Genomic DNA, 16590 nt, shown 5'->3' on the forward strand with positions numbered 1-16590 from the left:
AGTTACCTTTTCAGACTCACAAGAGCAGGAAGGAGGTCCCGCCTTGCATCTCCTTCATAGCCAGGGCTGTGAGGGCCCCATGCTAGCTCCTCTGGCCCCCATGAGGCCAAGTGCCCAGGCTAGGGCTGCAGAGCTGGCGGAGACACTGGGAGTGTGCACAGTGGCTCATCGGCAACACAGCCAGGGAAGGAGCCAGTCTTCAGGGCTTCAGCCTTCCAGGCCTCTGTGCTGAGGGTTTCTGACGCTTTGGATGCCTGGCAAGCTCAGGATGGGGACATAAAGATGGCCAAGAGGGGCAGTGACATGGGAGGAGGGGTTCAAAGAAACTTGTCCCATCTCCCCCTGCCGTCTTTCATGCAGTCCCCAGAAGGGGACTTTCCCGGTATTTATTTTTATTTAAGATTTTATTTATTTATTTATTCAACAGAGACACACAGAGAGAGGCAGAGACACAGGCAGAGGGTGAAGCAGGCTCCCTGCGGGGAGCCCGACACAGGACTCGATCCCGGGACGCCCTGAGCCAAAGGCAGACGCTCAACCACTGAGCCTCCCAGGCGCCCCTATTTCTTTATTTTTGATTGAGACACTGCTTGCACACGGTGAAGTGAACTAGTCTTGTGTGCTCAGTTCAATGAGTTTCTACATGTGCGTAGATGGTGTAACAACACCATCCAGCTACTTGCACGGAACATTCTGGGCTCCCCAGAGGGCTCCAAGGAAGTCTTTCAAATGACAAATCTGATCCTGTCCTCCTCACCTAAAATCTTTTCATGAGTCCCACCACCGTGAAAATCAAACCCATGATAATGATGATGACGGCACCAGCAGCCAACGTGCGGTGAGCACTCACTATACGCCAGGTACTTGGTCTGCTGCAAGGAGTCTGTCTGTATTGACCCCTCCTCCCTCCTGACACCTTTGGAGGCAGATACTCTTTAATACCCATTTTACAGGTGGGGAAAATGAGGCATGGAGCATGTAAGTCACTTGAAGCCGAATTTAGCCAGCTGACTTTGAAGCCAGGTAGTGTGGCTCCAGAGACTGACCTCTTAAGCCATGTGTGCCACCCCACGGCTCAGACCCTACTCATCTCTTGGGCCTCCCCATTCACCATTCCCATCATTTGGCCTCTGTCCTGCCAGCCAGCTTGTTTCTGCCTCAGGGCCTTTGCACCTGCTTCTCCCACCTCCACATGTTCACAGGGCTGCTTCTTGTTACACAGGTGTCTGCTCTCAACTTCTCAACTTTCCCCAAATCTGTCTCTCATCATTGAGTCTTTGGGTTTCCCTAGCCAACAATGCTGTGGGCAAAAGTGTGTGTGTGTGTGTGTGTGTGTGTGTGTGCAGATGGCAGCTCCTGTGAGTGGGCTCACACATACTCATTCACAAGCTGTGCTCCCCACCCCCATGCACCAAATCCCCAGGTGTACCCACCCACAGCTGATAGCCACAGAGTGGTCCCAAATTGCAGTCCCCATCCCATGTCACCCACAAAATGTGACTTAGACCCACAAACCCCCTGTTCTACTGCTAAGAAGGGGGATGAATGGGAGCCCTTTCCCCTCCAAATCCCAGAAACCTGGCTGGGTGAGAATCATGAAGCCTCTCAAGCCAAGCCCTGTTGAGGACTTTCAGCCCCAATCCCAGGTCTGGGGGGCTAAGAGGTCTCAAGAGGAGGAGGGGTGGAGGGCACTCAGCAGGTGAGAGGGGGCTCAGAGAGGGGAGTCTGAGGCCAAAGGGAAGGAGGTCTCAGAGGTGGAGCCCAGAGAGGGGAAGACTGAGGGGAGGGCACCCGCCCTTGGAGAATCCCCAGCAAAGGGCCTGCCGCCTTTCTGGAAGGCTTCCAGGAGGCATGGCCTGCTTTCCCCAGGGAGGGTCCTTCCCACTCCCAACCTTCCTTCCTGGAGTGGACCCCATGAGTAGTGGCTGACCAAGGGACAGACCCACTGACCCTGCTGGTCAAGGAGACCCAGCACCTCTTCAGCATTCTGGGTGACCAAGGGGCCCGGGTGAGGGGGTGCTTTTTATCCCCGTCACCCTCTGGGTCTCCCTGGCTTCCCTATCTTCCTAATCAGGACTTGGTGGGAGCAGCCGGGGGTCCAGGGACAGAACTTTGCCCCTTCTGCGTTGGGGGGAGGACGTCCAGATGCCCCCATCGTGTGTCTCCCCCCAGCCAGGCTCACGGGGTGACCCCCCTTCTTCCTCTAGTCTCCCATTGGACCCCCTGCCGGCTTTAATTGGCCTTCGTGGAGCTGAATTCATTGGAGCTCGGCTCAGCCGGCTGGGCGCAGCTCCCCTGCCTCCCTCCTTGTGAGCTGGGGGTGGGGGGCTCCATTGTGGAGAGAGAGCCCCCCCCCCCAGCCCTCCACCCCCTCCGGGCCGCCAGCTCACTCCGGAAACAATGCACGGAGCCCGCTGTCCTGAAGGACTGGCTGCTGTCATTTGGTCTAATTCAGCCTGGGGACACGGCTGGAGCTGAGGAGCAGACCCCTACCCTGCTTTGTCTCAGCGGCCCCCGCCCCTTGCAGGACGCCCTTCCCCCCTCCAGCAGAGGGCACCAAAGAGCAGAAAGGCCCAGGGGCCCCCTTTATGGCTCCTATAACCTTCTAGGAAGAGGTTACAGGACTGGTGTCCCCCTGTGTCCCCTGCTCAAGCCGACCCTCCCCAATGCCCTGAGACACCAATCAGTGCCATCCCTCCCTCTGGTCGCCCTGCCTTCCTCTCCCACTCAGCCTCTTTACTCAGCCCCAGATTCAAGGTCAAATTTTGTGATGGGGTTTGGGGGGCTTGTTCTTGGGAGATCAGGGTCCTGCTGGCCGAGCTGCCATGCTCTGAAAGGAGGACTTGGTCTGCAGAGCTGTGCTTGTCGGGGAGGGCTGTTGTTGGGGTGAGCGGAGGGAGCAGAGAGGATGTAGGAAGGAGCTAAGGGCTCACCAGATATGGGGTGCCCCATGGCCCAGCTAAGTTGGCACATGAGGCTCGGTTCACCAGCTGTTTATGAGGATGAACTGGTTAAACCCTTCACACGAGCCTGGAAGCACAGAGAGGGACGGAAGCTGATCTCCTGTCACAGTGCAGTTAAGTGAGTGGCAAAGCTGAGACGTGAGCTGGGGCCCGCTGGCCCCACCTGTGTGCCTCTCCAGCATCACTGCCCATGTACGGCTCAGGAGGCAGGTGGTTTCGTGACCCTCATTTTTCAGATGAGAGAACCAAGGTCGGGATAGGACCCAGCTTGCCTGATATCACAGGTGGCTGCAGACAAGCTGTGCTTGTTGGAGCCTTGGTGCTCTTTGTTATAGACCCTCCAGGAGTGAGCTGGGCAAGGAGTAGGTCTGGTGCATGGAGAGCACGCAGTGGAAGAACCCCATTATTCAGTGAAAGATTTATAGTGGGAGTTGTCTCCTGGTGTTTCAGCCCTGCAGATGGTTGGGTGGCAGATTCCTCTTTGTCGTGGACTCTAGGTGAGCGTCAGGGGACTCGGGTGTTCCATCTGTGGCACGAAGTGTCGGGGGACTGAGAAACTCAGTCCCGGGGGAAAGTCCAGCAGATTCGCAGAGGTGGGAGTAAGAGCTTTCTCAAGTCTCGCCATCTCTCCTCCTCTGATTCCCATCTCTCCCTCCATTGAGCCTTCACACTATGCTGGCTTGATTGTGAGGAGCTAAGAACATTCCTGAACAATGCAATGGCCTCGAGATGCAGGGGCAGCGGTGGAAGGAAGGAGGCAGGGAGTGCAAGTCCTCCAGTCTCTCTCCTCTGCAGCCTCTGCCAACCCCGCAGAGCTTCTGCCTCTACCTACCATCCCTGTATCCCCAGGGCAGAAATAACAAGCCGACTCTGTCATCATTTCTCGACTGATTTCTGTACTTACGGGCACTGGGTTAACTGTGGGGAGGTTTAGAAATGGGAGGTCTGGAAGCAGAGTGCCAGGATGAGAAGCCCCACTCCCAGCTAGCCAATCATGTGACTCGTCTCTTTGGGCCTCGGTTTCTCCACCTGCAAAATGGGACCCTCACAGGGCACCTGGGTGGCTCAGTGGTTGAGCGTCTGCCTTTGGCTCGGGTCATGATCCCAGGGTCCTGGGATCCAGGCCTGCATCGGGCTCCCCGCAGGGAGCCTGCTTCTCCCTCTCCCTGTGTCCCTCATGAATAAATAAATAAAATCTTAAAAAAAAATGGGACCCTCAGAGTGCTGTTGTAGGGACAATATCCATCAGAAGATTGCCCAGCGTCCAGAGGGTCTTCAGTAGGTCCAAACCGCCTGGAGGAGTCAAAAAAGTGCCACCGTGGTATTGACAATAAACAGAATTATTGTTGTTCTGACACTGAAGAAACAAATAATTTAATTTTAAAGTGTTCATATTAGAAATTCCAATTATTGAAATAGCACCATTGCAGGGACCGGTGTGGGGGTGAAGCGAGTGAGATTGTTTATGAACAACTGAGCCTGACTCTGAGCCTCACTCTCTTTTTTTGTTTTTGAGCCTCACTCTCTTGATCTGTAAAACAGGCATTAGGAGGATCTTGACTCCCATCGGGTCAGTTATGGTTAAGAAGTGATTAAGCACCTAGTTCGGGACCCGGCACCTTAACCAGAATTATTTAACTAATCTGTTAACTAATCTGTTCATTTAAATAATCTATCATTATTTCTTTACTAATCTTTCATCGAAAAAGTGCCAGCTCACAGGGCATATGACTACATCACAAATGTCTCAATGTGTCCTTTAAACACCTCGAAGCAAACACCTCGTGTTCTTATTATTTTTAATGGGTCTCAATTAAGAAATTAACACTTGGTTCATCAAAAATTGGACAGGACCGAAGGGACTAAGAGAAGCTTTTCTCCCATCCATGTGGAAAGGCCCAATGGCCTTTCATTTATCTTCTTTCCCTTGAATTTCACCGCTGTGCAGGGCAGTGTAGTCTGGGGATAGCGAGCAGCTACCCCAGGGGTGTATCCTATTGGATTCCAGCACTTTCCTGGGCGTGAATACTTTTCCGGGTCCGCCCACGCAAGGGAGAAAACCCAGCCCCACGTGTTGTTCACTCTTTTAAAACCGTAATGCCTCAGAGCAGGGTTCTCTCTGTGAGCACATTCCCTCTGCTCTCTCCCTAGCGCTGCCAAACTGGGGGTGTGTGTGTGCACCAGGCTTTATCTAAATGTGTTGTAAAAAAAAAAAAAAAAGGTGAGAGTGTTGTGTTAAAGCCATCATTCTATTGCCCTACACGTTTTTCTGCACGTTGGAAACTCAACTTGCATAAAAGTGAGCGAGTGGAAAGTCGGTTCCCCCCCGCCCCCCTGCCCCCGACCCCTGTGCTCGCCCCAAAAGCCAGCCACTCTTGCGACCCATTTCACTGATTCTTTCCAGGGATGTTCCACGCAAACGCTCGGACACGTTTAAATCTGTTTGTACCCTCTTCGGATTGTGATCTCTGTAAAGGTGGGGTAGGACATCCCCCGACCCAAATCGCCCCAGCTCAGAAGACGGAGGGTCCCCTCAGTCATCTCATGACTCCCCCAAATTGTGGGGGCATGTTTGGGCTGTCTCTGTTCTTTGGCCTGGAAACCCATCAGGCTACTGTGTCCTAAGATACGACCCTGATAAGGCTCAGGGAGGATCTTCTAATGGGTGGTTCAGATTCTTTTTTCTTTTCCTTTCTTTTTTCTTTTCTTTTCTTCTTTTTCTTTTCAGGGATCTGATTACCTTGAACTTCATCTGTGTAGAAGGTGGCCTAGTCTTATGCCGGTGACTTTGAAGCCAGATCACAGGCCTTGGGATCTCCACTCTCATTACTATAAGCCTTGTGACCTCAGGCAAGTTACTTAACCTCTCTGTGCCTCAGTTTCCTCACCATTAAAAGCGGGATGCTGCTGCTAATAGTGCCCGTATCATGCATGGGGTTGTTGGGCAGAGTAAGTGAGTTTAACATGTGACATTTCCTTAGAAGATTTCCCAGTACCTATTTCCATTATTTCGTGCATGTTATTCTCAGACATCCGAAGGCATAGGATGCAGCCGGCCTTTGCAACAGAGGTTTCCCAAATCGGAAATCCTGAATCCTTCTGTGCTTCCCTTCTTTCTCTTCCCCTTTCTGCTTCCTCCCTCCAACTCCTGGAATGGCTGGACACCTGGTAGGACAGGCCAGCAATCCTGCCTGCGGTGGTGGTGGCCTGCTTGGTGACAGGCAAATGCTGGGGTGTATGTTGGGGGAGTGGAGCATCTGACCTTAAGATGCTGGGGTCTGGGGCTCAGAGTGGGGCTGAAAGGGAGGGTGGTGTGGGCAGTGGGGGTGGCAGTGTTGGGGGATGGTGGGGGGGTAGACACTGCCTGATGCCTGGTGGTCGTGTTCCTGCTGACACCTGGTGGAAAGAAGCAAGTATTGTCCTTTTCGGCCTGGGCACTCTCTGAGATGGTGGCCTCCCCCAGATGGCCACAGGACCTTGCTGAGGAGGTCGCACCCAAGACAGGGAGGGAACAGCAGGATATTACACAGCACACTGGCTGCCCCAGGTGGGTTTGAATGACCCAAGAAATCATTTTAAAGGAGTTTGTGTTTCTTTGTGTTTTGTGTTGGCACATGAGTGAGCTCTCAGGCCTTGATGAGGTTCACAAGGGAGATGACATGTTTTTTTTTTTTAATTTTTTAAATTTATTTATGATAGTTACAGAGAGAGAGAGAGAGTCAGAGACACAGGCAGAGGGAGAAGCAGGCTCCATGCACCGGGAGCCCGATGTGGGATTCGATTCCGGGTCTCCGGGATAGCGCCCTGGGCCAAAGGCAGGCACCAAACCGCTGCGCCACCCAGGAATCCCCGATGACATGTTTTCTGAGCTCTTCCCCCTCCACCGGGAAGCCCACCTGTATTACTCCAGTCCCGCTCCCAGGCCTTTTCTACTTTAGCCAAGTCTCATTCATTCATAATTTCAAGAAATGTGTGGCCCCATAGTGACACATAGGTAACAAAATAGATTCAAACAAACAAGCAAGCAGGCAAGCAAACCCCGCACTGGTGGAGTTCACACTCCAGTGGAGGAGACAGAGGAGAGACGAGCAAACAAATCTACAGATGGGATTGTTTCCGAGACCAATAAGCCACTGAAAGAACATGGTGAAGTGATCGAAACGGAATTTATGGATGCCGAGGTGGGGGCAGGGGGAGCTCAGGGACATTTCCTCTGAGGAGGTAACGTTGAAATCAAGAATTGGAGGAGGAGAGGTAATGAGCCCTGACAATGCTTGTGCCAGAGGGTGCAGCCTGTGCAAAGGTCCTGGGGCAGGGCCCTGCCTGGCAGTTGGAGGAACAGTGAAGAGGCCTCTGTGGCTGGAGCAGGCTGAGCGAAAGGGAGAGAAGGGAGGGCAGCGAGGGGACTCACCCAGGGCCTGGTCATGGGGTGGACCAGGAAGATGGCTAGTCAGTGGGGAAGAAGCGATCAGATCTGGGGTGTGTTGAAAGCGGCGCTAATTGGATCTGTTGAGTGATTGGATATGAGTGGGGGAGCAAGGGGCCCAGGGCAGCCCCCAGCTTCTGGCTGAGCATCTGGAAGGAAGGAGGAGCCGTCCTCAGCTCCGTCAGGGCGATGGAGGAAGAAGCAGCGTCAGTCTGGCCAAACTACCACAGACTGTTTTTTAAAAACAGCAAACATTTATTTCTCATGGCTCTGGAGGCTCGGAGTCCAAGGTCAAGGCGCCAGCAGGTCTCATATCTGGTGAGGGCCTCCTCCTGGGTCACTGCCCACTGTCCTCCCCCTGGGTGCTCACAGGGCAGGAGGGGCAGGGAGCCCTTTAGGGCCTCTCATAAGGACGCTCATCCCACTCAGGGAGCTCCCCCCTGACCTAAGCCCCTCCCCAAGTCCCCACCTTCCCCTGCCATCGTCTTGGGGGGTAGGTTTCAACACCTGGATTTGGGGGGACATGAAGGCTCAGTCCACAGCAAGCAGGTTCCGGGAAGGTGGGGAGCCCCATTTGGGCCATGCTAACTTTGGGATGCCGATGACACCCTCCACCCCTTGTATGGAGACATTGATGGTCAGCTGAACCCCCAGTCTAGAGCTCAGGGGAAGCCCGGGTGGGGTCAGGACTGTGGGTGTCCACCAGGCATAGATGCAGTTTGAACCCTGAAGGAGGATGAGGCTGCCCGGGATGGGTACAGGTGAGGAGGGAAGAGGGGTGAGGGCCTAGGAGAGGAGGTGTCCAGGGAGGTAGGGCGGAAGCTGTGGCCGGAGTGGCATGAGGAGGTTCTAAAGTTTCCCTCAAATGCGCTCACTCATCACCACCCCCAGGACAGCTGGAACCTCTGCTCTGTCCCCCTTCCCGTAGTAGGTGGTCATTAAATCATTGTGCAATGCACGAATGAGTGAATGAGTGAATGATTGAGATACTATACTGGGGTCAAAAAGGGTGTTAGGGAATGATGTCCAATAAGGAGGGAAGAGTAATGCCGTCCACCAACGTCCCCGGCCCAACCCCCGGAGTCTGGGACCTCGCTCCCGCACCCAGAAAAACAACCTTGCAGACGCAATAAGGCAGAGAGCTTATTTGGCGAATCCGGGTGGGCTCCGTGTAGTGACATACGGGAGAGAGGCAAGGAGGTGACAATCGCAGGAGGACAGGCAGCCACAGAACCAGGGGCTGGGGTGGTGTGGGTGCCCGAGGTTGGGAGAGGCGGGCTAAGCGATTCCCCGGGGAGCCAGCCTTGCGCACACCTGGCCTTTACCTGTCTCCAGCACTGGCCTTAGCAAGTGTATGGGGTTCTGCAGCCGCTGTCTGAGGTCCTTTGTCGCAGCAGCGGCAGGAAACCACCAGAGAAGGTCTCCAGGCTTTGCGGCTGTGACAGCTCTCCTGGGCCCCCAGGTGGAAGGACCCCACCCCCCAGCAGGTGTCTTCCCTAATTTCCAGTGGTTAATTCCGCCCCCCCAAGTCCATGTTGAAATTTATTGACGTGTTTGTTTCCATTTGATGCAGAAAAGCAACATTACGATATGTTCTCAACGTTCTGAATCCCAATACACCTACTTTCAAGTTCCAATATTTTCACCAAGATGCTCTGGGGAGTGGGAGGAAGAGCCTTTCAAAAAATACACTAAAAGCAACAAACACACAAAACTCCCCAAAACCGCTAAAGCAAGTAGAGAGGGGCACACACACTTTTGCTCTTTCCTGAGACCCCACGATGGCTCGGCCGAAACCTGCCTCGATTTATACAGTTTTGATATGTTGTTCATTATGGAGTTGTTTTGCCCCAAATAGGATATTTTAGTATTTTGGATTAAAATATCATTTACCTTGATGATTGCGGGGTGTTTTTTTTTGGGGGGGGGGCTTGATGTCTGCAGGTGCGACCACTGCCTCGCTCCCCTCGCTCTAATCCTGGTCTTGGGGTGCAGGGGAGGGGAGCAGATTTTACAGCAACGGGACCCTAAGTTCTTGGCCATGACCTGCCTGTCCTCCTCCTGGCTTTCAAAAAAAGAAAAGTCTGGTCTCCCACGTTGACGCGCTAGCGGGGTGCATCGGGGCGCCGCTCGGGGTCGAGGGGGGCTCCCTGCCCGCGCTGCCGCCTCCAGCGCGCACCTGGGAAGGCCGAGGGCCCCGGGAGGGCGCGAATCCCAGACGCTCTGAGCTCTATAAGCCTCCCCCGGAGCCGCGCCCTCCACCGGTTTCCGTAGTGTAGCGGTTATCACGTTCGCCTCACACGCGAAAGGTCCCCGGTTCGATCCCGGGCGGAAACACGCTTGCGTTTTTCCCTCCTCTCTAGATTTGCAAAGCCTATTCCCGCCCATAGGCTAGTAGACGAGGTTCTGTGCTGCAGCTTTTAGCTGTCGCGCGTCACACGTTTTTATTAGAAAAATATAATTAGGTGAAGAGAAAGCAGAAAAAGGAACGCCCTTGTCTGCGTTGGCCGGGAATCGAACCCGGGTCAACTGCTTGGAAGGCAGCTATGCTAACCACTATACCACCAACGCTCCGGCGAAGCACTCTCTTCCTAGTCACTATTAGTAGAAGCATGACGGGTCTGCCTGGGCGATACCAAACCCTGCGGGGGTGTCCGTCTCCGGTGTCCCTCCCTGCCCCGGAAGATGCCGCCCCAGGGAAATTCCAAGCTTCCAGCCGCGAGAGAGCCGATCCGGGGCGTCCCCCCCCGAGCGCCGCAGACCCCCTTGGTACCTCCCGGGCGGTAGCCAATCGGCGGCCGCCGCCTGGGCCGCTCAACTTCCGGGTCAAAGGGGCCTGAGCCGCCGGCTCCCCCGTGTCCGCCGCCGCCGCTGGCCCCCGCGCCCGCCACTTCCGGGGCCGCAGTCCCGGGCATGGAGCGTCTAGTGTGAGGCGCCTCCGGCCCCGGGACGCCCTGCCCAGCCCGGCCGCCGCCCCGCGCCGGCCCCGAGCCCGGTGAGCAGCGCCCGCGCGCCCCGTCCCGCGTCGGCCGCGACCCCGAACCCGCCATTGACCGGCCCCACCTCAGCCCTGACCCTGGGCCCGCGGTCGACCGGCCTGTCGGGGGCGCTCGGCCCCGGCCCTGCCGCTGACCGCACGCGGGCTCCAGCCGTCCCGCCCCGGCTTCCCCGCGGCCCCAGGCCCTCGTCGGCCCCCTTCCCCCCCGCCCCCGCCCCCGCCCCCGGCGCGGGCCGGGCCCCCCTCGGCTCGCCCCGTCGCTGGCCGAGCCACCTGGCCCGGGTCCCTAACAGGAGTGGCCGCACCCACGGCGCTCTCCTTCCCCGCGGGCCCCGGAGGTCCCCTCCCCCTGCAAACACGCTCCCGGACCTGCGTCCTGCCGGCCCCTCCGCGCCCCTGCGCAGCCCTCGGCCCCTGCTCTCAGCTTCGCCCCGGGGCGCGTCCAGCCGCCCGCCTCCTGCCCACGCAGCTTCACACCAGCCCCCGCACTTCCCCATCCACGCTGCAGCTGAGCAGTCAGAAGTGCCCCGTCCCCCCGCCCTCCCCCCCCCCCAACGTGAGGAAGTCGCTTGTCTCAGTGGCAAGAACCAACGTGCTTTCCAGGAGCTGGGGCTGAAACCCTGGAGGTTTGCGCTGCGCTGCGATCCCTGGCTGGTTCCCGGGAGAGCTGGGCCAGATGGGAGGGCTTTTCTCCCAGGTGCAGCTCGGGGCATGCGGAGGGCACAGTGCCATCTGCCCGGGGTCTCCAGAGCCTGGTCACGGAGAGAGAATCAGGCTGGGCAATCAGGACTCCCGAGTGGAAGGAGAGCCGGTTGTTAGCCAGCCCTTCCGTTAACCTGCTGCGTTAATGGCCTGTGTGTTCTGTCCAGGTCCTGTCCCACGCCTGCAGCTGGAATGGAGGCTTTCTGGACCCTTTAGAAGGTCAGTTGGGGTGACCGTGATGGCTGGTGTGTGGGCCGGTGGGATTCATTTGCATGCTCCGGGATACAGAAGGCTGCAGGAAGTGGTTTTCTACAACCCTGAGGTCACTGGCCTCCCCCGGGCGGTTGGCTGGGACCCAGGCCAGTGGCTGTGGCTTTTGTGCGCCCTTTCTGGAGACTGTTCTTTCCATCCAGCATCTTCCTCCGGCTGCCCCAGTAAGAACACCCCCTGGAAGATTGTGGGGGAAAGGAGGGGGAATGTGGATTGTAGCCGGATCTGGCGGAGGTGGGGCTGCATTCCCCTACGCCTGACTCGGTGCCTGGCGCTCAGTCAGCATTTGGTGGGGAGCCTGGCTCTAAACGGAGCCCTGGTCCAGTTCTCCCCGCGGCAGGACTTTCAGTGACTTGTCTCGTTGGCAGTACTAGCTGTCACGTGGGTCCTGCCACATCTGGGAATTGTGATAGCAGCCCAAGACATAGGGACCATGTTAATAAAAGGGGAAATTGAGGCACAATTTAACCAAAAGGTTAAGCAGCTTCTCAAGGTCACGGAGACGAGAAGTTGCAGAGCTGGGATTTGAACCCACATCTCTGACAACCGCAGCCCCTCTTTTCACCACTTGCCTGAGAGTGAGACCAGTGCTGCTTATGGTGACATTTAGCCTCCTGTCTCTCCTCTCAGTCCTGGGATCACACACTGCTTTCTTTTTCTTGAAGCCTCTGAGCACCTGCCTGCCTGGGACTTGGCTCATCAAGAAGGTGTTTGGTTGCCGACCAAAGCCAGGGCTCCCTTTGACTTTAGACAGCATTCAGGGGAGGGCAGGGACTTGTTGACTTGTTAATTCGACCCAAAGTGCTTCGTGTGTGCCAGGCATGGTTCTGGGCTCCGGGGATACAGAAGGAACAGGACAGATGTGAGCCTGGCCCCCTAGAGCTGACATCACAATGAAGAGTACTCACCCAGAGCAGGGGTTCTCCGCCTCAGCACTGGCGATGTTTGGGGCCAGATCATTCCTTGCAGTGGGGAGTGGAGGTGAGCATCCTGTGCCCTGTGGGATGCTTAGCAGCCTTCCCTGGTCTACATCCCAGTAGCATGCCTCCCAGTGGTGACAACCAGAAATGGCTCCTAGGAGTAGAATTAGCCCTGGTTGAGACTTACTGGGTTGGGGGGGGGGGGCTCAGTTGACCCCCAAGAGACTCTATATTCCATAATCATTTGACCTTCTGAGGTCCTAGGATGTTGCACCACTTAAATATGTGAACTAAGTGGGAGGGAGAGAGGAGGTGACTCACAGATGCTGGGGTTTACCATCTGACCCATCAGGGATTTATTCTAGTGCCTAGTGACGGCCTAAGGATCTTACTCAATTTTTTCCCCCAAATAAAGAATGCAGAGTTCCTCCTCCTCGGTTCGCTCCATACCAGGAGCACCCACAGTTGTGACAACCACAGTTGTCCCCAGACATCACCTGGTGTTCCCCGGGGGTGAGGTGGGGTGGAGAACACAGTAGTCCCCCTTGAGAGTCACTGTCTTAGACTTACTGCTGTACAAAAGGACCAGGTGGTGTGTGAGGGTGACAGGGCAGCCACTTTGGACTGGGTGCCAGGAACAACCTCTGAAGAGGTGCGACTGGGACGTGGAAGAGAAGAGGAGGCAGGACGTACAGAAAGCAGGGGAGGGCGTCTCAGGCAGCAGAACTGGTGAGTGCCAAGGCTCTGAGGTGGGAAAGGTGGGAAAGGAGAGTAAGGCCACAGTGGCTGGAGGTCATGGCCAAGGGCAAGGGGAGAAGGTGAGGTCAGAAAGGCCATCAGAGAGTGGCCACCGTGGGGAACTTGGGATTATTCAGATTCTAGTGAGCACCAAGGTTGGAGTCCGTGGCGGCGTCATTTGAAACTGCCCTCTTCTCAGGGGCTTCTCGCCTTAGGAGGACTGCACCTGCATGACAAAGATGCAGGTTTCTGGCGAATGCCTGCAACCCTCTCAAATTTCCAGGCAGGGCCTTGTCACAACGCTCTTGGCATTCGGTGTCCCTGGAGTAATGGGGGGCTGCCTGGAGAAATGGGAAGGGGAGGAGGAGGGTGAGATGGGGCCCTCCCAGACTACTGGGAGTGGCAGCTCTGGGGTCTCTGCTTGCAGGCTCCCCCACCCTCCTGAGGTTGGCCGAGTGGTTAATGCGGAAGGTTAAGAAGCTCCGCCTGGATCACGAGAACACAGAAGGTTGGAGAAGGTAAGGGGTGTGGTCTCGGGAGCCTTGATCTGTAGGGATGTAGCAGAGGTTCCCCAAATTTCTGACAGTGTTATAGGTCTGCCCCCCCACCGCCCCTTTCCGTGTTTCCCCGACTCTGTTCTGGCTGTTTTGCATGAGGAGGCAGTGTGGGCTAGTGCAGGGTTTCTCGGCCTGGTCACTGCTGACATGGGGTCAAGTCATTCTCCATGGGGGCCCTCCTGGGCACTGGTGGGGATGAGCAGCACCCCTGGCTCCACCCCATCAATGCCAGCCTTACCCCAGACACTGCCCGGTGTCCTCTCAGGCAGGATCAGCCCTAGCTGAGAACCCCTGACCTGGTGCTTAGGATGTGGCTTTCGGGTCCAACAGATGTGGACTCCCCTCCGCTTCCTTGTGGGGGTGATGCTGAGCCTGCTTTCCAGCCTCCCAAATGCGGCTGACCCCTGAGCTCACCTGTCAAGGTTGCAGTGGGAAGTAGTCACACTTGTGCACCTGAGGCCCGGTGAAGACCGTAGCAGGTCCTCCGCTGAGCCCACCTGCTGCACTGCCAGGGTCTACTACTCCTGGCGTCATTTGCTTTTAGCAAGTACAAGCCATCAGACAGGCAGGAAGGGCATTAAAAGAGGTTCTGGAAGACAAGTGTGATACTGAGCACAGTGATTCATTTCCCAGACACACGCTCCCAGTGTCTGGTGGGTAAATGCATTAGGAGGTTACTTAGCGAGGGAGACCCGAGTCCCGCTTGTTGCGTGCCTTAGGTCCCCAGTGGGCCAGGCTGGGCTGCACACCAAGTCTGTGAGGCTGGTTGCGACCTCAGGAGGCCCAGGTGGTGCCAAGGGCAGCCCTTGTAGGGCAGAGGCTGGCCTTTTGTTTCCGGGGAACCCCCACCTGCGGGGCACTCGGGCATTTCCTCCCTGGAGTGCAGTAGGCCCCCGCCCCTCACCTCCTTAGCGCCTGCCTTCCTTCCTGCCTTATCACTCCCTGCGGTCAGCCAAATGCTCCCAGACCTGCAGCCAACACTGAGCTCTGCTGTTCCTTCTTGCTTTCTGCCTGCTTCCCTCGTCACAGGCCCCGCTTGGGTCTCTGGTGGACACCTCGGGGGACCAGTGGTCCTGGCTATTGGAGCAGCAGCTTACAGATCACAGAACTCCCCTCGGGCCCTGACCGTGACTGCACTGGAGGTCCCGGGCTGCTTGCTAGTGGCCTCGTGGTCTGCGAGGTATCTTGCTGACTGGCAGAAGGAGAGTGGCAGTGGACCTGGCCTAAGTAGCTTGGAATCCACTTTCATTTCCCCAGCTGTGTAAACTCTTGAGTGGAGAAGCCCAGCACTGCCTGGGGTAGGACGGGAAGGGCAGCGTTTACTTAATCTCTTCCTCATCGCGTGCCACCTCCTTTGTGGTCTCTCTCTGCTTCTGGGGGAACAGAGAGGTGATTGGAGGACCAGGGCATAGCACCAAGCCTTGACCTGTCTGGGAGCTCAGGCTGCCTGGCCGCATCTAGAAGATTTCCTAGAAGTTTCTCCCGATGTTTCATTTCATTTCTCATCTCCTGGATCATATTTTTGCTCCTTGGGCTCTCTGCAGTGACCAGAGGCAAGATCTTTTTTATTGTTCTTTGCTATGGAAATTAGCCACATGATTTTGTGAGTGCTTCTGCTAGGCTCTTAGCTTATGGGGTCCCTTTGGGAACCCTCAAGGTCATGATCTGTTTTTCTGCTGTGAGCAAGGCTTGAATTGTGGCAGCAGCTTCGGGGTTGAGGGGGGAGAGGTGGGCTGGGCCTGTTAGAGGAGTCCCCTGGCCTGGTTTTCTGGGCTTGTTGCCAGTAGTGCTCCGAGCCATGTGGGTTCTGCAGCACTCAGCCAGCCCTGGCCCTGCCCCCAGCCCCAGCCCCTGCCCTGGCCCTTGCCTGACACTGCCTGTGCCCCGCACTGCCCTGGAGGTAAACCACAGCCCTGCAGTGGGCCAGGACGCAACGTTAGTCTCCTGTCTTCTCTGGTTTGGCTTAGGGGACCCGAGGGCCCTGAAAGCTCCGATGGCCTGTGATCTGTGTCTTCAAAGCCACTGTAGGAAGTACTGAACTGAATGCACTTTCTGTGGCTGGGGGGCAAGAACCCTCGGCTTGCTGTGTACTCCCCCGCACCCCTCTCCCCCAACCTGGCTGGGTCACATAGGACTGAGCAAGGGAGGCATTTCTGCCACTCATCTGATGCTGGGTCGAGTTGGAAAGGGGACTCTGAAAATCGGCCCACAGAGGCCATTCTCAGAAGTGTCTCTCTCCCATTGCCTCTTGAAGCAGCAGGCAGGGGTCTGTCTCTAATGGTGGTGACTTGGTGGGGGGCGGGGTGACTTACTGGCAGGGGCAAGGTCTTCTGGGAAGGGAGGGCACAGCTCTTCCTGGTGCTTCTCTAGAGCCCTTGGCTTGTGCTGTCCCTGCCCCTGGGTCTCGCAGTAGCAACTCCCACTTCCGACCAGCGAACCCCGAACTCCACCCGCAAAGCAAAGCCACTAATCCTGGAGCAAAGCCGCTAATTCCAGAGTGCAAGGAGTCCCAGCATCCAGCAAGGCCTTAGTGCCTTTGATGCCCACGGAGGAAGGGGAGGCTGCCCTGCTCACTTTGGCAGGCCTCACTAGAGACCCCGGGTGCTCCAGAACTGGGTCACTGTGGCTGTGTTTAGATTTCCCTAAAACAAATATTTGCCTGGCCAGTCCAGTCTGGTCAGGAAATGTGCTGAACAGCAAGGGTGGGAGAAGGGAGGGAGGGAGGGAGCCTTGGCCATAGCTGCGCAGGGGCTGAGAAGAGAGGGGCTGTCTTGAGGGGCATCCATCCCCTTCTCTGGGGTTCTCACATTGCCTGTGCACAGCTGCCTGTTTCTCTGAGCCCCTTCGGTGGGACACGAGAGTTTCCCCTGCTGGACCCAAGCTGGATGGCCTGGAGTGACGAGCTTTGCCAATTCATTCCTTATGCTCAGTTCTTTGCATGTGAGTTGTGTCTCCCAGCGGGTTAATGCAAGATGGTCACTCCACAGCCCTCTGTGGGATGCCTGCTGGCAGCTGG

General features: G+C 56.4%; 1 protein-coding gene and 2 non-coding genes across 9 annotated transcripts in view; 2 read left to right on the forward strand and 1 right to left on the reverse strand.

Annotated features, from left to right (window-relative positions):
• Positions 1-9653: 9653 nt before the first annotated feature.
• On the forward strand, positions 9654-9726 carry TRNAV-CAC (transfer RNA valine (anticodon CAC)). Its single transcript has one exon. It is a non-coding gene; the product is annotated as a tRNA-Val (tRNA).
• A 162-nt stretch (positions 9727-9888) lies between these two features.
• TRNAG-UCC (transfer RNA glycine (anticodon UCC)) lies at positions 9889-9960 on the reverse strand. Its single transcript has one exon. It is a non-coding gene; the product is annotated as a tRNA-Gly (tRNA).
• A 274-nt stretch (positions 9961-10234) lies between these two features.
• The window catches only part of DPP9 (dipeptidyl peptidase 9), a 41287-nt gene continuing 34931 nt past the window's right edge, over positions 10235-16590 (forward strand). The window contains exons 1-4 of one of the 7 annotated variants that reach the window (XM_077860384.1): positions 10235-10384; positions 11257-11308; positions 12863-13008; positions 13445-13535. In XM_077860384.1, coding sequence (XP_077716510.1) covers positions 13480-13535 — 56 coding nt within the window. In that variant the 5' untranslated portion in view covers positions 10235-10384; positions 11257-11308; positions 12863-13008; positions 13445-13479. Of the gene's footprint in view, positions 10385-10968; positions 11014-11256; positions 11309-11376; positions 11524-12862; positions 13009-13444; positions 13536-16396; positions 16515-16590 lie in introns of those variants that run through there. The other 6 variants (XM_077860383.1, XM_077860385.1, XM_077860387.1 and 3 more) reach the window with 6 other exon arrangements.

This window comes from Canis aureus, chromosome 19 (assembly GCF_053574225.1).
Source record: "Canis aureus isolate CA01 chromosome 19, VMU_Caureus_v.1.0, whole genome shotgun sequence".
NCBI classification, from domain to species: Eukaryota; Metazoa; Chordata; class Mammalia; order Carnivora; family Canidae; genus Canis; species Canis aureus.